Source organism: Bufo gargarizans, chromosome 10 (genome assembly GCF_014858855.1).
Source record: "Bufo gargarizans isolate SCDJY-AF-19 chromosome 10, ASM1485885v1, whole genome shotgun sequence".
Lineage (NCBI taxonomy): Eukaryota > Metazoa > Chordata > Amphibia > Anura > Bufonidae > Bufo > Bufo gargarizans.
In genome coordinates this window covers 15,184,828-15,206,362 of record NC_058089.1, presented here as the reverse complement: position 1 = coordinate 15,206,362, position 21,535 = coordinate 15,184,828, and the positions used below count along the sequence as shown (strand labels likewise).

Below are 21,535 nucleotides of genomic sequence, written 5' to 3'. Positions count from 1 at the left end.
TGTTCTTATGACTCTGTGATATGCCATCCTTCTGTTATCCCTGCTAGAAGCTATGAATGAATTATTAGAAGCTTCCAGTAAAAGGTACAGATGGGTATTACCAGTTGGGGGTGTGTCCCTGACAATTAGACACATCGGCTACTGGTAACACCCAACAGTACCTGTACTGCAGACTGCTGGCAATTTAATTGTAAACTTCTAGCAGGAATAATACAGGAACGGCAAAACCTAGAGTCATAAGACTAGATCTTCCAGAATTGTTATTACATGGGAAAAGCGACTAGTCACCAAACCGACCCATCAGGAGGGGTGAGAGGTCCTCTTTAAGTAGTTTGTGAGCTTTTGGTCTAAACTGCCCCAAAAATTGTGGCAACCACTGTGCACCAAAATTCATCAAAATAGTTCACTCTCTTATATTTTTTAGGTCCATATTCCAGTCCATAGGGGGCAGTGTTGTAACATTATAAGCATAGCTGGTAAAGCTATAATAAGCCAACATTGATAGGACCCATCACCTCTCCTTCCACTCCTATTGGCAGCTCCGGGAACATTTCATCGGTTACACAGCAGGGGGCGACAACGAGCAAATAGAAAGCTCTGCCCACGCTGAAAGAGACCACGAAATCAGTGCAGGCTTCTAGATAAGAACAGGGTATTTAACCCAACCTAATAATAAAAAAAAATGCCTTCCCCGTGTCACTTAAGAACAACAATGGCGCAGTAGGCATTCCTATCGATTGCCGGACGGGCGTCCCTTTAAATCACAGCTCATTGCAGTGGTGCCAGCAAAGTGTCAGATTCCCCCCCCTAGATTCCTTTCCTATAGATGGGCCACTCACAGATGCCACCTGCGCCCCCTTAGCCGACCGCATACACAAAAGCACAGACGAGGATTAGGGGAGGATTAGTAAACAGCTGAGGGACTCGTGTCTCGCCCCTCCGCCCCCACGGAGGCCTGCTCTGCCCCCTTCATGAAGGCCACCGCTGCCCGGATGTCACTGGCTGCCGCGCTGCACACTACAAAGCGTCTCGTTTTTGCACAGAGACAGATCTGCATTTTTAACGCTGAAGTGTAAATCAGGAGAAGACGACAATAAGGCGGTTATTTATAGAAGGGCTTTGAAGTCCCGAATTATTCTGCGTCAGAGCTTCAGTACAAACACAGGGATTAGGAGATCTACACAAATCTCGGACGCGGCCAGCAGGGTCAAACATCAAACGTATGTGCCTAGGTGGTCTGTCAATCAGAGAAGTCTACGATTAGTGAGGGACCACCATCGCTCCCCAGAATGAGGGGTCTCCACCCCGTACGTGCGACGACAATTTATGTTCGTGCGATTCCCAGCATCTGGCGCCCGCGGTCGGTTTTAGTGCATATCTGGTTGGCATTGCCCTAAACCACATCATAACCTTACCCCCAGGAAGGCCAGGGCAGCATGACACGAAGATCCCCGAGTCTCATCTACTGGCGGCCTCTCTCACACCGCTTATGTCACTAATGTCAGATCGGTGCGGTTCTCAGCTCTGGGACCTGCACCTATTTGTAGAACAGGGTCCACTGCACAAGCGCAGCCACCCTCCATGCACTTCTATGGGAGTGCCGAAAATAGCCAAGCTGGTGATTTACGGAACTACCATAGAGGTGAATGCACAGAGCGCTCTCCATCGCTCTCGGGAGTTTCGTTCAAGAGACAGGTGCGGGTCCTAGAAGTGAGACCCGCACCTATCTGACATTGACCAGAGATATGCCACCAATGTGTGAGATGGGCTAACCCCTTTAAAGTGGTTCTCTGGGGGCTCACAAACCGATGACCTATCTGCAGGAGATGAGGCGGTGGTGACTTCCAGCAGCCCTGACAATCAGCTATTTGAAGGGGTTTTCAAAGACTTATATACTGATGACCTGTCTCCTAGTTCATCAGTATCTGATCGGTGGGGTCCGACACCCGGGACCCCCACGGAATCAGCTGTTTGAGAAGGCAGCAGCGCTCACAGTAGCCTCCTCTTAGCTTTCCCTAGTCCAAGTGACGTCACGTTCATCGGTCACATGGCCTAGGCGCAGCTCAGCCCTATTGAAATGAATGGGGCCGAGTGCGATACCGAACACAGCCGCGATATAATGTACGGCGCTGTGCTTGGCGAGCTGGAGAAGGCCGTGATGCTGACAGGAGCGCCAGTATCCTTCTCTAACTGCTGATTGGCGGGGGTCCTGGGCGTCGGACCACCACCGATCAGGTACTGATGACCTATCCATCAGTATATAAGTCTTAGAAAACCCCTTTAAAGAGAAAGTGGCGCTGGCAGAACTGCTGCAGCCTTTTCATAATATGCCAAGCATACCGCACTATATGGATTATGCGCCACAAAAAAAGGGGTTGCGCCATAAAACACATTCTGCATTTTCCAAACTGGCATCAAGCTCTGAATACTTTTGTAATTGCATGTAAATAAAAATGTTGTATCGCCACTTAGCTATTCAATAAAACGTATCCGAATAGCGCCACCTGCTGTTTCTTCTTTCCTCATTTTTTGTCCACCTCACTGAGGTGGTCGCACATTCTCAGTGTAAACCTTCAACTGCCACCATCTTCTGTTACAGAGAAAGAGCTACAGCAGAAAGGACATGCCCCCTGAGCTGCCAGGCTGAAATAAATCTAGCACATGCCACCATGCCTTGCTGTAGGTAGTCCGGGCATGCTGAGAGTTGTAGTTTTGCAACAGCCGGAGGGCCGCAGGTTGGGCATCCCTGATCTAGCAGAACAATTGGAGCAGTGAATGTGGAGATCTCTGGATCCATGTGAGGTGCAGGGCTGGTTCTGGCTTTGCCTAATGCTTCTTAGAGGAGACCGCGAGAGACGGATGTGGGCAAGGCATTGTCTGGAAGCGGGGACACTCCACCTGCAGTAAACTCAGGCTATGTGTTAGCAGAAGAGAGATCTGTGGCATTAAAGGAATGTTCACAGCTGGGTGGATCGCTGAAGCTGCACAAAGCACTTCCCTGACCCGATTGTCCTCCGAGACTGACTTCTCCCATTGAGAGAATGAAGCCAGCTGTCGCCAGTAGACGGCAATACCGGAAGAATCACAGCACCACCTGCTGGAGACAGCCGCAAAGTGCACGTCCTCTGTGCAGCGCCTTGAGGAGCGACAACCATCGTGTGCACAGATAACCTGACAACATGCTACAGTCTCAGTGTTTGTCGTGCGAGAACGGCTTAGATACGTGGTACATACATACACGTGGCTTAGATACGTGGTACATAGAGAAATCTACAGCGCGTCCTCCACCGATTCTCTTTAAAGGGGCTCTCTAAAATTTTGTAAGTGTTTAGCTATAATGAGAGTTTTTAAAAGCCAGGAGATCAGAGATGAGGCTTCACATGAGCCTGCCAGCTGACGGGACTGAGAAGTGATACTCTGTAAACAGACTGCTTTTTAACCCCTGTATTTCAAAATCAGACGAAACATTTTTAATAACCACTATTTGGGCAATTTTTTTTTAGCTCAATATGAAGTCATAAAAAAAAAAATGTTTCCCCGAAAGGTGTCCAAAGCCTTTAAAGAAGAAGCTCAATAAAGGTCTAAAAATGATATGTAAAACTACCCTACGCAGGACACTTACCTGATACCTGTGGCTGCTTTTCAGGTCATTTACTAACCCTGGCCATTTCACATAAAAAACCCTGCTGTTGGAAGATTCAACCAAATAAAAGGTGCTCCCCCATGCTTTACACTGCAGCAATAAATGCTCAAGTTGGTTGCTTATACGAGTGGGGGGAAAAAAACAATATTCAGGAATAGGTGATAATCCATAAGGTCATTATATCGGGTCCCAGCGGATCTGACTTCTCCCCTCTATGCAGATTTCCTCTTCGGGGGCCTAGGAAAGCTGGGTGACAGCCCCAGCAGCCGTGGTTGGCTAGAACATTAAAGGACGACTTCGGCTCTTGTACGTTTTTTTTTGTTTTATATAACTCTAGAAAAAAATATTTACAGGATATGAGCAGTTGTATCTCATGTCATGTGACGTCCGAGGCGGCGGAAAGCTAAGGACGCCCAATCGGGTGAGGTGGGGTCATTAACTACTTGTTAGCCACAGCAGACAGCTGGTCCCTTATCCGGCCCAGTCCATCCAACATGGTGTCCAAGGTTTCTTTGCTGAGCTCCATGGTCAGTGTGGAGGTCGCTGGTTCCAGCCCACACAGACCTGGGTCCTCCTGGATCTGGGGGAGAAGTCACAATGTCAGCCGTGGACCTCCTCCACTAAGAGATCAATCAATTCTCAGGCTACATGAAAAGTCCTGTCTGTGCAGTTCTGACTGTGTCCATAGGGGGCAGCATTACTGCAGTCAGTAGTGGTTATATTCTAATCCACTTGTCAGGTCCATGGACAGAGGCAGAGATGTGTCCACGGCATATTCTCCCCTGACTGCCATACTCAGCAGGGGGCGACAGTGAGCACAGGACAACGCGCCTTCCAGAGTACAGAGAATGAAATCTGTGCTCCGCCATGAAGCATGATGGGACTTTAAAGAGGTTGTCCATGAATACCTAACTTGTCAGCCTCCGCTATTTCCTCCAGTGCTTCAGTCCTCTGCACTGTGTGTCCATCTTCTGGTCCGTGGCTTGTTTACCTCCTCCCGTGAATGGTCACCTACTCTGCTGAAGCCAATGACTGGCTTCAGCAATGACATGTCCACAAGAGACAGGCCACGTCTGAAGCCAGGGGTTGACTGCAGTGGAGCAGATGGCAAGGAGGAAGTAAACAGGCTGCGGACAGGAAGATGGACACACGGGAGTCAGCGAGCAGGACCAGAACGGCTGGGAGCAGGCAGGCTGCGGGCGCCAGTTAAAGGTTAGGTATTCATAAGAATATTTATGATGTCAGTAGCGAGCAGTAATTACACGTTACGCTCACCTTCATCTTCAGCAGACAGGTAGGTACCGCCATTCTGGTGACAGAGTCTGACGAGGTCTTGATGTCCACCCTCCAGTCCATATCTACCAGACGCGGCAATGAGACTAAAGAGAGAGCGGTCAGTCTATGGGGTACCGGTGTCTATCGGCTCACCAGTCCTAATACCAGCGATGTGGCAATCTATAGCTAACTACAGCGATCGCCACAGGTCTGGATCCACACATTTCTCCAGCAGCCACTAGAGGAGAAGTGGAGTACTACATAGCAGCCAAATAAACAGCAATTCCAGTGGAATGAGTATCCCCCCGCCCCCCCCCCCCCCCCTCCATTACTAGTTTATGTCACATAGCTGGACAGCTTAGAACCTCTCCATAGGCAACAGCGCCACTTATAGGGAAACGTAAATATTACAACTACAAAGTGAGACTCCAAGCTTTTAGTAGCCCTGGGCTGCAGGTCACATGAATCACTTCTATAAATGCCAACTTTGGGTTCAATGCCCCCTAAATATTCCAGGAAATTCAGTAATATAGATAAAGCTGATCATTTCCATTCACTGCGGGTGTAGATGTATAACGACAGCTGTGTATACTCACTGCTCGTGTTCTGGGCTTCGCTTCTCCAAGCGGATCTACAGGAAGACAAAGGGGGTCATCTGTGAGCAGACAGATCACGCCTACAGCATTTCTTAAAATGAGTGTCCTAAACCCCGCCAGCCATAATTATGGGACCTTAAAGGGGTTGTCCGGATTCAGAGCTGAACCCGGACATTCCTCCATTTTCACCCCGCAGCCCCCCTGACTTGAGCATCAGAGCAGTTCATGCTCTGATGCTCTACTTTGCCCTGTGCTAAATTGCGCAGAGGCAAAGGCATTTTTTGGAGATCCGGTGATGTACCGGGCTCTCTATGGGGCTGCCAGGATGCCCGGTGATGTCACCGGGACTGATGGGCGGAATTTAGCGCTGCCCTAGCCAGTAAAACGGCTAGGGCAGTGCTAAAGCCCACCCATCAGAGCCAGTGATGTCACCAAACACACTGCCGGGCGGAAACTTCTGCCCGGCAGTGTGTTATGATAAGCAAAAGTGCCCGTGCCCTGCACGATCTAGTCTCAGGGGGGGCTGACTGGGTTAAGCTCCGAACCCTGACAACCCCTTTAATCAATGGTAAAAATTGGATATTTTAATGCGCCCTTTTGACCCTGTGTGGAGGAGTTAGGCTACTGTGACTTTTGCGTTTTTGCTGTACGGTTCTGAGATCTGGCAGGGGATCTCAAAACCACAGCAAAACCCTTCCCTTCTAATAATACAACCGTCTGCATCCCTTCTGAATGGATCCGGTTGCATTATATCGAAAATGAACACCTGATCCGGCACCATTGACTTTAATTTTGTGTCTGGCATGGGAACGCGAAAAACTGGAATGGAACGAATTCAGGTGAATTCCATTCCGGTTTGTTCCGTTTTTTGAATGGGGACAAAACTGAAGCGCTGCGGTTTTAATACCCTGTGCCGGATCTCAAAACCGGACAACACAGCGCAGATGTGAAAGTAGCCGTAAACAGGCTGGATTCCAGACTGACACATTTTACTTGCACTGATACATTGTAGCGAATTATCCGAAAAAAGAGATTGGCCTAGACTGAATACAATTGCAGTAAAACAGTTGTGAGAAGAGGCGTCAGCATCCAGATGTAAAGGTGAATTCTGTAACGTCCTAATTTACTTTACATCACAAGAAACATCTGCAACTCACACATTCTCCAGAATTATTTTGGTCAGGAGGTTCTTCAGGTTCTGGTGAAAGTCATCCGGGAAGATGTGAAGAATCTGCTCGGCAGAGGTCAGGCCTCTGTACACCACGTGGCGGGTGAGGGAGTGTGCCGCCAGTACCACCTAATACACAAGAAGGAGACGATTAGAGATGCAGGAAAAGTTACAGAATCGATCACAAAGATTTAAGAAATAGAACCAAGGAAACACTTTATACACAAACTGGGGGCTTAATTATTTTTTAATGAAGACTAAATGCAAAGCTGCTTAACTTTTTATTTTTTTATTTCAGATGCATCAGAGCAAGAGAAAAAGGTTGCAGAAGTAATCTTACCCAAAAGTAGCGACATGTAATATGGCACAAACTGCCAAAACTGTAGCTTTCAAATATCACTATTCTGCTGGTGCAGTCACTGTGTACATACATTACTTATCCTGTACTGATCCTGAGTTACATCCTGTATTATACTCAGAGCTGCACTCACTATTCTGCTGGTGCAGTCACTGTGTACATACATTACTTATCCTGTACTGATCCTGAGTTACATCCTGTATTATACTCCAGAGCTGCACTCACTATTCTGCTGGTGCAGTCACTGTGTACATACATTACTTATCCTGTACTGATCCTGAGTTACATCCTGTATTATACTCCAGAGCTGCACTCACTATTCTGCTGGTGCAGTCACTGTGTACATACATTACTTATCCTGTACTGATCCTGAGTTACATCCTGTATTATACTCCAGAGCTGCACTCACTATTCTGCTGGTGCAGTCACTGTGTACATACATTACTTATCCTGTACTGATCCTGAGTTACATCCTGTATTATACTCCAGAGCTGCACTCACTATTCTGCTGGTGCAGTCACTGTGTACATACATTACTTATCCTGTACTGATCCTGAGTTACATCCTGTATTATACTCCAGAGCTGCACTCACTATTCTGCTGGTGCAGTCACTGTATACATACATTACTTATCCTGTACTGATCCTGAGTTACATCCTGTATTATACTCCAGAGCTGCACTCACTATTCTGCTGGTGCAGTCACTGTGTACATACATTACTTATCCTGTACTGATCCTGAGTTACATCCTGTATTATACTCCAGAGCTGCACTCACTATTCTGCTGCTGCAGTCACTGTGTACATACATTACTTATCCTGTACTGATCCTGAGTTACATCCTGTATTATACTCCAGAGCTGCACTCACTATTCTGCTGGTGGAGTCACTGTGTACATACATTACTTATCCTGTACTGATCCTGAGTTACATCCTGTATTATACTCCAGAGCTGCACTCACTATTCTGCTGGTGCAGTCACTGTGTACATACATTACTTATCCTGTACTGATCCTGAGTTACATCCTGTATTATACTCCAGAGCTGCACTCACTATTCTGCTGGTGCAGTCACTGTGTACATACATTACTTATCCTGTACTGATCCTGAGTTACATCCTGTATTATACTCCAGAGCTGCACTCACTATTCTGCTGGTGCAGTCACTGTATACATACATTACTTATCCTGTACTGATCCTGAGTTACATCCTTTATTATACTCCAGAGCTGCACTCACTATTCTGCTGGTGCAGTCACTGTGTACATACATTATTTATCCTGTACTGATGCTGAGTTACATCCTGTATTATACTCCAGAGCTGCACTCACTATTCTGCGTGTGCAGTCACTGTGTACATACATTACTTATCCTGTACTGATCCTGAGTTACATCCTGTATTATACTCCAGAGCTGCACTCACTATTCTGCTGGTGCAGTCACTGTATACATACATTACTTATCCTGTACTGATCCTGAGTTACATCCTGTATTATACTCCAGAGCTGCACTCACTATTCTGCTGGTGCAGTCACTGTGTACATACATTACATTATCCTGTACTGATCCTGAGTTACATCCTGTATTATACTCCAGAGCTGCACTCACTATTCTGCTGGTGCAGTCACTGTGTACATACATTACTTATCCTGTACTGATCCTGAGTTACATCCTGTATTATACTCCAGAGCTGCACTCACTATTCTGCTGGTGCAGTCACTGTATACATACATTACTTATCCTGTACTGATCCTGAGTTACATCCTGTATTATACTCCAGAGCTGCACTCACTATTCTGCTGGTGCAGTCACTGTGTACATACATTACTTATCCTGTACTGATCCTGAGTTACATCCTGTATTATACTCCAGAGCTGCACTCACTATTCTGCTGGTGCAGTCACTGTATACATACATTACTTATCCTGTACTGATCCTGAGTTACATCCTTTATTATACTCCAGAGCTGCACTCACTATTCTGCTGGTGCAGTCACTGTGTACATACATTACTTATCCTGTACTGATCCTGAGTTACATCCTGTATTATACTCCAGAGCTGCACTCAATATTCTGCTGGTGGAGTCACTGTGTACATACATTACATTACTTATCCTGTACTGATCCTGAGTTACATCCTGTATTATACTCCAGAGCTGCACTCACTATTCTGCTGGTGGAGTCACTGTGTACATACATTACATTACTTATCCTGTACTGATCCTGAGTTACATCCTGTATTATACTCCAGAGCTGCACTCACTATTCTGCTGGTGGAGTCACTGTGTATATACATTACTTATCCTGTACTGATCCTGAGTTACATCCTGTATTATACTCCAGAGCTGCACTCACTATTCTGCTGGTGGAGTCACTGTGTACATACATTACATTACTTTGTCAATTGTCTTTTTATTGAAAAGCATCAAGAAAAGCATAACATACAATGATGTATACATCCAGATTCTTGCACACGATCATATCCGCAAATGACAAATGCATAGACATTATGCTTAAGACATATGAAAAGCATCAAGAAAAGCACAGCATACAGTGATGCATATGTCAAGATTGTTGCGAACAATCGTATCCGCAATTGACATATGCAAAGACATATAAAAGGTGCATTTTCCATGTCAAGGTCAGGAAATATTGGCAATTGACAATCAAAGTATAACCTGAGGTAGGTAAGGTCAACATAAACTAATAAGGGGGGGGGGGATACAAAATGTCCCTAGAACTGGACAGATACGGTCCAGGCAGTTGAGGTGCATGTGATGGATCCAAAGAGAGGAAGATGGCTGGCTTCTTCCTTTCCTGCTAATGTGTCTGTCACGACTATGAGGCTATCATAAGGTTGTTATCTGCCAAAAAACCCTAAGATGCTGAAGTACCATTCACTCGCCTATACTCAACCCATGGGGCCCATAACTTCTTATGTTTCTCGTGTGTCCTAAGTTCCCACCCTGCCAGTTCTTCCATACGGTGTACATGATCTAGTTTGTTTAACCATTGAGAGACTGTAGGGGGGTCTTCACTCAGCCACTTTTGGGGGATGAGTAAGCGTGCAGCTTGAATCAGGTGTGTAGGAAGCTTGTTCTTTGATGGCAAAAGGTCCTTTGTTGGGAGCCATAAAAGGACCAGTTGAGGGGATAATGTCAGTTTAATGTTTAGAATTTCGTTAATGATCCGGGAGACGTTATCCCAGTATCCTCTTATTTTAGGACAGGACCAGAAAATGTGAAGAAGAGTGCCACCCTCCTCTCCACATCTCCAGCACCTGTCGTGGTCACTCAAGCCACTAAGAAATAGTTGTTTGGGGGTAAGGTACCACTGCGTGAGAACCTTATATGAATGTTCCTGGATCTTCACACAGCGGGAGAAGCCATGCGAGTGAGCGTGCATGCAGAGAATATCCGTCTCTGAGAAAGTGGTCTGAAGGTCGTTGGCCCAGGTGTGAACATATTGTGGGGTTATGCGGCGCTGAGGCGTATTCAAGGCCGTATATATGTTAGATATCAATTTGCGTTGAGGGGAGGGGGGGCTCGCTAACTTCTCGAACCATGTCGAGGTCAGTACACATGGTTTCTGGGTGAGTAGCTGTTTCCCAGCAGCTGTTATAGATATGAGGTCTAGGAAGTTAGCTGCCTTCCAAATCAGACTGAGTGGGTGTTGTTCCGGTAGGGTGCCGCGTACTTTCCCTATAAAATCGGCTGCGGAGAAACTTCTGAATCTGTGCCAGATCTGTGAGACCTGAGTACCTGAAGATTGGATAGTGTGTGGTATAAGGTCTGCTGGCATCGCACCGGGAGGGTTCTGTAGGAGCCCGTGAGCCTTATTGAGCTGTTTAATGACCAAACTGGTGCCCTTTAGGAGCACGTAGGAGTGCAGTGATGCATTGGATTGACCCCATAAAGCTGCTTTTTGCTGTTGGGTAAGCTGCACTAGTTCCAATTCCGTGCCCAATGTGTGATAGGCAGGGGAGTGGAGCTGCAACCACCTCTTCAGGTGTATGGCCCTGTAGTATGTTTGGACATCTGGCAGTGCTATACCTCCATGACCACGCCCCAGTACAAGCCTCTGGTGGGGAGCCCTAGCCTTCTTCCCACCCCACAAGTAAGTCGCAAATAGCCTACGGAGCTTTGTAAAGTACGAGTTAGGTAGGAATATTGGCAACATCTGTAGTATATACATAATTTTTGGAAGGACAAACGCTTTTAAGATATTTTTCCTTCCCATCCAAGAGGAATAGGGGAGGCGTAGTGATTGAAGCAGTTTTTGGACCTCTGTTAATAGGGGAGCATAATTGAGCCGAAATAGATCGTCCGTGGACGCGGAGATCTTAACCCCCAGATAGGAAACACATGTGGGTTGCCATTTGAAGGGCGTAGTGGTTTTTAAAATGGCTATAGAGCTCGCCGGGGCAGTAATATTTAAAGCTTCTGACTTGGAATAATTCATTTTGTAGTTCGAAAGCCTACCATACTCCACAAATAGCTTCAGAAGATGCGGGAAGGCCTCGACCGGGTTGGAGACCATGATCAGTAAATCGTCGGCATAAGCCACATTAATATATTCTGCACCGTTATCTCCTGTTTTCACCCCCCGAATATCCACATGCTCCCTAATAGCCTGAAGGAGAGTCTCCATGACCAGTATATACAAGGCGGGAGATAGGGGGCAGCCCTGGCGCGTCCCATTACAGATGGGGAAGGACGGAGACAATGTACCGTTGACCCTGATTTTTGCGCTCGGGCCTTTATATAGGGACATGACAGCTTCCTGAAATCTTGTCGGGATTCCAAACCTCGACATTGTCCTTCTCATGAAATCCCAGCTCACCCGGTCGAAGGCCTTCTCCGCATCAACACTAAGAAGCGCTAAAGGGAGATTTTTCTTCTTGGCCCACTGTATTGCAGTGATCAGTCTACAGGAATTGTGGTTCCCTTCCCTCCCAGGAACAAAGCCAGATTGGTCGGGGTGAATGAGTTTGGAGAGCAAGCGACTCAGCCGTGTTGCTAGTAGTTTGGCCCAAATTTTTATATCTACGTTAAGTAGTGAGATTGGCCTATAGCTACCGCAGAGAAGGGGATCTTTCCCAGGCTTTGGGAGTATGGTGACTGTGGCCTCCAGAGATTGCTTATGTAGGGTTTCCCCGTTCAGGAGTGCATTGCACCACGTTACTAGATGTGGGATCAATATATCTGGGAATTTTTTATAATAGCCCACCGGGAATCCATCCGGGCCGGGGCATTTGCCCATGGGCATAGAGGTTAGCAGGGTTTTTACTTCGAGTTCAGTGACCGGCTCTAATAAGGTATCACCTTCTTGTGGAGATATCTGGGGTAAACTAAGGCCTCTCAGAAACAAGTCTGTTGCTTCTTGTAATGAAGGGTCTGGGTGGTCTGGGTCCGATAGGCCATAAAGTTGTTTGTAGAATTCCTGGAATTCCTCTGCAATATCAGCTGTTTTATGCAGCATACTACCATTTCTGGATTTGATGTTGGGAATAAACATGGAATCTCTCTTTTGTTTCGTGAGGGAAGATGTTAACTTAGATCCCTTGTCCCCATGGGAATAATGTTTATATTGGGCGTATTGGTAGGCTTTAGCGTTTTGGATGTTTAAATGGTCTTTTAGCTGCGATCGCAGCTTGTTCAGTTCTGTCTGAACTTTTATTGCTTTAGACCGTTTATGGACCGCTTCTTTGTCTGCTATCTGAACCAAGAGATCATGAATGATCTTTTGCTTCTCTTTCTTGACTCTGCTGCCTAAGGCTATTAATTCTCCCCGGATAACCACCTTATGTGTCTCCCAAAGTGTCGTCTGGGGCATGCCGGGTGTTGCATTTACTACAAAGAAGTCCCTTAATTTTTGTCCTAGGATCAAGGTATCTGCTTGTCTATCCAATAACGTCTCGTTTAGACGCCACTGTCTGACTGAGGCTGGTAAGCTGGAGAATCTAAGGGCAGCGGAGACTGGGGCGTGGTCAGAGACGGTCACAACACCTATGTCTGCCGAGTCCACCATATCTACAGCGTTGCTGGACAATAATATGTAATCTAACCGCTTATGCGATTTATGCGGTGCAGAGAAAAAAGTAAAATCCCTAGTATCTGGGTGGGCCAGTCGCCAGACATCTAGCAGGTTCATATCTGAAATGTATCTGTTTATACATCCTAAAGCTGACTGGGTTAACTGGGAGGAACCATCAGAGGCATCAATGATGGGATTCAACGTAACATTGAGGTCTCCCCCAATCAACCTAATCCCCTCAGCGAATAGCTCCAGTTTACTCAGAGTGCTCTTGATCCAGCCTTTCTGACCACGGTTAGGGCTGTATAAACTGGCAAGCGTAACCTTTTGTGTACCAATGAGGCCCTTCACGAATATGAAGCGGCCCTCAGGGTCCGTCAGCTTAGATATCAATGTAAATGGTACTCTCTTAGAAATAGCAATACCCACCCCTCTCTTTGCCTTTTCAAAAGCACTAAAATACCAGTGCTGGAAGTATGGGTTTTGAATTTTGGGTATATGAGACTCTTTAAAATGCAGCTCCTGAAAGAAGCAGATATCTGTGTTATTCTTTTTTAGCAGACGGATGACCTGAGAGCGCTTTTGTGGGGTGTTAAAGCCCCTAACATTGTACGTTGTACATTTAATGGACGACATCATTGCAAGAATAGGGCAACTTTGGAACCGAAAATTCCAGACATGCACATTTGACCGTATCTAGGGGGTGAACAGAAAACTTCACAACTAAATACTCTGTCAACATGACAAATAGTACTGTGTAATGGCCCCCATGCCAGCAACACTGCAGCAGGTCACTTAGCTGCAGTGAAGCGGGCGTGAGCAGCCATGCAATTAGGCACATGTACCAGGTTTGTGCCAAGATAACCCTGGTAGGTGGGGGGGGTACAAAGTGGAACCATTTACTCATGATGGTATCCAAATTGCGTCACCCGCTGAACTGGTGCGAAATAGCACCGTGTACATTTGGTCCAAACAGTTCTGCATAAAAGTAACATTGACAAGGCAGAATATCTACCCTGCCGGCACTAACAAGAACAGGAGCAATACAATTCAAGTGGTATTCAGGTATACTTGCGGAATTATGGCGAGCAAAAAACAAGTGGAAACCTTCCCCTCTCTGGAGATTGCGTAGAGACGCAGTAGAGAGTCAGCAAGGACTTCAACATAGTCTCTAGGACTTCAAGTGTCTCTAGACCTGTGCTGGTTCCTCTTCTTCTGTGGGGCTGGAAGCCATCCTGAAGCCTCTGGAAGTTCTGGCAGCTGTGTCCCAATCTCTGCAGACGGCAGCCATGATGGCACATCTAGTGGATCTGTTTGCAGCAGCTCCCAGGCTGCCTGGAGATCTTGTGGCAGGCGAATGGTGCAGCGCTTCCCATCTATGGTGAAGGTGAGGCCAAAGGGGAATAGCCATTTATATGGCACTTTGTGGTGGCGCAGGTGGTCAGTGAGGGGCCGCAGCGCCCTCCGTTTATTCAGTGTGGAGGATGCCAGATCTTGATAGATGGAAATCTTAGCACCTTCATGCAGGATTTCTTTCTGATTTCTGGCAGCTTGCATTAAGGCAGCGGTATCCACATACCTCAGGAGACCGCACACCACGTCTCTGGGGTTCTCCTTCTCTTTCGGTTTCGGCCTGAGCGCCCTGTGGATGCGTTCTATTTGAATATCGGCCGCACTGGAACTTCCCAGGAGTGAAGAGAAAATGGCGCCGGCAGCTTCTGGTAAGCTTTCATGAGGGATGCTTTCAGGTAAGCCGCGGATCCGGAGGTTTTTCCTCCGATTCCTGTTCTCTTGATCTTCAATGAGGGAGTATGCGGTATCTAGCGAGGCTGCCAGAGCCATGGTATTATCGCCGGCCGCTCTGATGTAATTCGTGATGACCGTCTGGTCATGTTCCAGCGTTTCCACCCTCCCGCCGATGTGTTTTAGATCTGCCTTTATTTCTTGAAGGTCCTGTACGATTGGGGTAAGGGCCGCTGTCAATGCCTGTTGAATAAATCTTCTGGACACCGGAGCGGTGCTTAGAGGTTCAGGGCTTGTCTCGAGGCTTGTATCCTCCTCTCCCTCCGATTCCCTGCTCCATTCATCTGCTTCCGGCGGCGCCATCTTAGGACCGGCCGGTGCAGGAGCTGACGGTTTTTTGTTGAGGTATTTCTCCATGTTGGAGGTTCTGCGCTCCGGTTTGCAGGCTTCTGGTTTCTCTCCGGGCATATATCTGCCAGCTTTCCGCATTCTGGGGTGGTTTGGACCGCTAAATTTACCAGTTAGCAAGGTGGTATGAAGGAGAGCTCTCCTACATGCGTCCGGCCAGATCTGCAGCCAGGCTCCGCCCCCATACATTACATTACTTATCCTGTACTGATCCTAAGTTACATCCTGTATTATACTCCAGAGCTGCACTCACTATTCTGCTGGTGCAGTCACTGTGTACATACATTACTTATCCTGTACTGATCCTGAGTTACATCCTGTATTATACTCCAGAGCTGCACTCACTATTCTGCTGGTGCAGTCACTGTGTACATACAGTCATGTGAAAAAATTAGGACACCCTTTGAAAGCATGTGGTTTTTTGTAACATTTTTAATAAAAGGTTATTTCATCTCCGTTTCAACAATACAGAGAGATTAAAGTAATCCGACTAAACAAAGAAAACTGAAGAAAAGTCTTTTCAAGATCTTCTGTAAATGTCATTCTACAAAAATGCCTATTCTAACTGAGGAAAAAGATAGGACACCCTTGCCCCTAATAGCGAGTGTTACCTCCTTTGGCTGAAATAACTGCAGTGAGACGGTTCTTGTAGCCATCTACCAGTCTTCGACATCGGTCTGAGGAAATTTTACCCCACTCCTCAATGCAGAACTTTTTCAGCTGTGAGATGTTTGAGGGGTTTCTTGCACGTACAGCCCTTTTCAAGTCACCCCACAGCATCTCAATGGGATTCAAATCTGGACTTTGACTTGGCCATTCCAGGACTCTCCATTTCTTCTTTTTCAGCCAATCTTTGGTTGATTTACTAGTATGTTTTGGGTCATTGTCATGTTGCATGGTCCAGTTCCGCTTCAGCTTTAATTTTCTAACTGATGGTCTCACATGTTCTTCAAGCACCTTCTGATACACAGTAGAATTCATCGTGGATTCTATGATGGTGAGCTGACCAGGTCCTGCTGCAGCAAAGCAGCCCCAAACCATGACACTTCCACCTCCATGCTTCACAGTTGGTATGAGGTTCTTTTCTTGGAATGCTGTGTTTGGTTTACGCCAAACATGTCCTCTGCTGTTGTGTCCAAATAATTCAATTTTGGACTCATCTGTCCAAAGAACATTATTCCAGAAGTCCTGGTCTTTGTCAACTTTATCTCTGGCAAATGTCAGTCTGGCCTCGATGTTTCTCTTGGAAAGCAAAGGTTTCCTCCTTGCACACCTCCCATGCAAGTTAAACTTGTACAGTCTCTTTCTGATTGTAGAGGCATGTACTTCTACATCAACAGTAGCCAGAGCCTGCTGTAGTTCTCGAGATGACACTTTAGGGTTTTTGGAGACCTCTTTTAGCATCTTGCGGTCTGCTCTTGGGGTGAACTTGCTGGGGCGACCAGTCCTGGGCATGTTGGCAGTTGTTTTGAAAGCCCTCCACTTGTAGACTATCTTCCGGACAGTGGAATGGCTGATTTCAAAATCTTTTGAGATCTTTTTAAATCCCTTCCCAGACTCATAGGCTGCTACAATCTTTTTTCTGAAGTCCTCTGACAGCTCTTTTGCTCTCACCATGGTGCTCACTCTCACTTCAACAGTCAGGAGCACACCAAACTAAATGTCTGAGGTTTAAATAGGGCAAGCCTCATTCAACATGCAGAGTAACGATCTACTAATTATGTGCACCTGGTGTGATATACCTGTGTGAGATCTGAGCCAATTTAAGAGGGAATACATGTGAGGGTGTCCTATCTTTTTCCTCAGTTAGAATAGGCATTTTTGTAGAATGACATTTACAGAAGATCTTGAAAAGACTTTTCTTCAGTTTTCTTTGTTTAGTTGGATTACTTTAATCTCTCTGTATTGTTGAAACGGAGATGAAATAACCTTTTATTAAAAATGTTACAAAAAACCACATGCTTTCAAAGGGTGTCCTAATTTTTTCACATGACTGTACATTACTTATCCTGTACTGATCCCGAGTTACATCCTGTATTATACTCCAGAGCTGCACTCACTATTCTGCTGATGAGTCATTGTGTACACACATTACATCTTATCCTGAGTTACATCTTGTATTATTATGGAGAAGACAATATTTAGGACCTCTGAGCGGCCAAGAAGGGATAATAAGACACCGGAACCGGATTTAGGATGTCTTGTTATAGATTGTTGAGGTCCCTTCACATTTCTCCCCACTGTAATTCCTCACCAGTCCCACCCACCCTACAGGAGCACCTACCTGAGAAGCCTCCTCTGCGGTCACTGACAGGTTGGACGAGGCGCTGTCAATCAGCTGGATGGAGTCCAGGGCTGAAGGAGGGAAGGAGTCTCTGCAGAGCTTCTGGACCACATCCTTGGAGGAGGCCTGACACATGGGGAGACAAGATGGGGACGTCAGAGTGACAGAATTACAGGACAGGTCACCCCTCCTGAGTCTGGAGCAACTTTTCTAAGCTGACAACTAGGTGTTACCTGCTGGGGGGGGGGGGGGCAGTGAAAATGAGTGAGCGCTGCAGTCTGCACCACTGTCAGTGAGTGTATGGTTGGGGGGTCCCCATATATTGGGCCTTTAGGAGGAGCAGTGACCGGCTGTGCACAGCTCTTCATTAGCCCCTCCCCCTGTGTATACACTCCCCCAAAAACGCACTTAAAACCCCATGTTAAAAACTTGAAGAAAAAAAAAAAGCATCCCCAAAAAAGGAAATTTTCAAAATCAGCAGAGATTACAGTGCAGGTTTTCAGCCTCTAATGACAGAAATGCAGACTGCATGCTGGTACTTGTAGTCCCCTACAGCTATGACTGCAGCACGCTGGTACTTGTAGTCCCCTACAGCTATGACTGCAGCACGCTGGTACTTGTAGTCCCCTACAGCTATCACTGCAGCACGCTGGTACTTGTAGTCCCCTACAGCTATCACTGCAGCACGCTGGTACTTGTAGTCCCCTACAGCTATCACTGCAGCACGCTGGTACTTGTAGTCCCCTACAGCTATCACTGCAGCACGCTGGTACTTGTAGTCCCCTACAGCTATCACTGCAGCACGCTGGTACTTGTAGTCCCCTACAGCTATCACTGCAGCACGCTGGTACTTGTAGTCTCCTATAGCTATGACTGCAGCACGCTGGTACTTGTAGTCCCCTACAGCTATCACTGCAGCACGCTGGTACTTGTAGTCCCCTACAGCTATCACTGCAGCACGCTGGTACTTGTAGTCCCCTACAGCTATCACTGCAGCACGCTGGTACTTGTAGTCCCCTACAGCTATCACTGCAGCACGCTGGTACTTGTAGTCCCCTACAGCTATCACTGCAGCACGCTGGTACTTGTAGTCCCCTACAGCTATCACTGCAGCACGCTGGTACTTGTAGTCCCCTACAGCTATCACTGCAGCACGCTGGTACTTGTAGTCCCCTACAGCTATCACTGCAGCTCGCTGGTACTTGTAGTCCCCCTATAGCTATCACTGCAGCACGCTGGTACTTGTAGTCCCCTTATAGCTATCACTGCAGCACGCTGGTACTTGTAGTCCCCTATAGCTATGACTGCAGCACGCTGGTACTTGTAGTCCCCTATAGCTATGACTGCAGCACGCTGGTACTTGTAGTCCCCTATAGCTATCACTGCAGCATGCTGGTACTTGTAGTCCCTATCGCTATCACTTCAGCACGCTGGTACTTGTAGTCCCCCTATAGTTATCACTGCAGCACGCTGGTACTTGTAGTCCCCTATAGCTATCACTGCAGCACGCTGGTACTTGTAGTCCCCTATAGCTATCACTGCAGCACGCTGGTACTTGTAGTCCCCTACAGCTATGACTGCAGCACGCTGGTACTTGTAGTCCCCTACAGCTTTGACTGCAGCACGCTGGTACTTGTAGTCCCCTACAGCTATCACTGCAGCATGCTGGTACTTGTAGTCCCCTACAGCCATCACTGCAGCATGCTGGTACTTGTAGTCCCCCTATCGCTATCACTTCAGCACGCTGGTACTTGTAGTCCCCTATAGCTATCACTGCAGCACGCTGGTACTTGTAGTCCCCTATAGCTATCACTGCAGCATGCTGGTACTTGTAGTCCCCCTATCGCTATCACTGCAGCACGCTGGTACTTGTAGTCCCCTATAGCTATCACTGCAGCACGCTGGTACTTGTAGTCCCCTATAGCTATGACTGCAGCACACTGGTACTTGTAGTCCCCTATAGCCATCACTGCAGCATGCTGGTACTTATAGTCCCCCTATTGCTATCACTGCAGCATGCTGGTACTTGTAGTCCCCTATAGCTATCACTGCAGCGTGCTGGTACTTGTAGTCCCCCTATCGCTATCACTGCAGCATGCTGGTACTTGTAGTCCCCCTATCACTGCAGCATGCTGGTACTTGTAGTCCCTATAGCTATGACTGCAGCACGCTGGTACTTGTAGTCCCCCTATCGCTATCACTGCAGCATGCTGGTACTTGTAGTCCCTATAGCCATCACTGCAGCATGCTGGTACTTGTAGTCCCTATAGCTATCACTGCAGCACGCTGGTACCTGTAGTCCAACCCCCCTATCTAACACACAGGCTGTTTGCAGCCTCCCCCTCGTACGTCTCTCCATGTTCACAGGCTGCACTCACTGGACGTACAGTAAACAGTCACAGAATATAATGGCGTCCTGCTCCTTCTTTATGTCTCTCACCTTTAACAAGAGCTGCAGGCTGCTGAATACACTCTCCGGCAGAGCGGCCATCTCTCCCGTCATGTGACTCTAATCACGTGCCCACTGCCTATGGCAAGGCGCGTCCCGGCCGCAAAGCATTGTGGTAGATGTAGTTCCTTCAGGATGCTGAGCCCTCGCCCCGCCACACGCTGCATCCTCATAGGTAAGCACGCAGCCTGCTGTATAGCCAGGCAGGAAACGGGTCTGAGTCTGGGGGAAGCCAATCAAATCACTGCTTTCATTTTACTTGTATGTATAAGCTGTGCTTTGATTGGTTGCTGGAATCTGCAAAGGAAGAAAAGCCAGCTCACCTCACATGTCCAAATGTGGCTGTGCACGGGGCGGACCCAAGTCAGTCCGTGTGGTAGATTCAATTGAAAAAAGAGAAGCTCCGGCACCAAGCGTGGACGTAGAAAAAGTTCCCAATCTTTATTCAGCAATTTTCATATACAGCAAACAGTGGCACAAGCTCCCACTTAATCCCAGGCAATCAACGCGTTTCGGACAGCAGTGTCCTTAGTCATGATCCAGGTGTCCTGCATGGTGGTCACTGAAATAGTGTCCAGTTTACGCCACCCCGCCCCCAAGAGGAGTTTCGAGGAGGCGGGTTAGGCGCCAATACAATCAAAACCATGCAGGCACCTGTGCAACATTTCTCCCGTGATACAAAAACATATGAAAATTTCTTTTAGACATACCAAACAGTTAAACAATTTAAAATCATGTGGTTATACTATTTAAATATATCAGAGATATTGGTTCAGGAGTGGTAAAGCAGACATTCCCTTTATACTATATCAGTAGATTTGCTCACATGTCGTTTGCCTGGTCTCTGCTATCATCTCTTCATAAATATATTTCCGGATGCCTTGCTCCATTCTTCATATATATATATTTGCTCCCTTGCACACTATGTTTGTTGGGGAATACTTATTTACTTATTTGTTCCTGTGTCCATATGCAGCCATAAATGTTCAGATATGTGCCTTACATTTATTCCATGGTATAATACTATATATATATATGCCTGCTTTACCACTCCTGAACCAATATCTCTGATATATTTAAATAGTATAACCACATGATTTTAAATTGTTTAACTGTTTGGTATGTCTAAAAGAAATTTTCATATGTTTTTGTATCACGGGAGAAATGTTGCACAGGTGCCTGCATGGTTTTGATTGTATTGGCGCCTAACCCGCCTCCTCGAAACTCCTCTTGGGGGCGGGGTGGCGTAAACTGGACACTATTTCAGTGACCACCATGCAGGACACCTGGATCATGACTAAGGACACTGCTGTCCGAAACGCGTTGATTGCCTGGGATTAAGTGGGAGCTTGTGCCACTGTTTGCTGTATATGAAAATTGCTGAATAAAGATTGGGAACTTTTTCTACGTCCACGCTTGGTGCCGGAGCTTCTCTTTTTTCAGTTGCTGGAATCTAACTGGTTGCTATGAGGAACTCCCCCCTAATAGCAAAAGAGAAAGGAAACTGGTCCCTGATTGGTTGCTGTGGGCAACTGTTTCACTTTTTTGATTTTGCAAACAAGGAGCAGTTGCCCATAG

General features: G+C 46.9%; 1 protein-coding gene across 1 annotated transcript; it reads right to left on the bottom strand.

Moving 5' to 3' along the window:
• Positions 1-3,947: 3,947 nt before the first annotated feature.
• Positions 3,948-20,102, bottom strand: COMMD9 (COMM domain containing 9). The gene is made up of 6 exons (XM_044270316.1): positions 19,949-20,102; positions 17,509-17,634; positions 6,672-6,811; positions 5,515-5,549; positions 4,919-5,022; positions 3,948-4,223 (listed from the first exon to the last, which is right to left on the bottom strand). The coding sequence occupies exons 1-6, from the start codon at positions 20,009-20,011 to the stop codon at positions 4,083-4,085; spliced, it is 609 nt and encodes a 202-aa protein (XP_044126251.1). The 5' UTR covers positions 20,012-20,102; the 3' UTR covers positions 3,948-4,082.
• Between the last annotated feature and the right edge of the window lie 1,433 nt (positions 20,103-21,535).

Bases quoted from the DNA above. Each gene is read 5' to 3' on its own strand.
- COMMD9 (XM_044270316.1), bottom strand. From the start codon at position 20,011: ATGACGGGAGAGATGGCCGCTCTGCCGGAGAGTGTATTCAGCAGCCTG. The intron at 5,550-6,671 runs GTGAGTTGCAGA...GTCTTCCTGTAG, and splicing joins AAAATAATTCTGGAGAATGT to ATCCGCTTGGAGAAGCGAAG. The intron at 4,224-4,918 runs GTGAGCGTAACG...CTTCTCCCCCAG, and splicing joins CCTGTCTGCTGAAGATGAAG to ATCCAGGAGGACCCAGGTCT.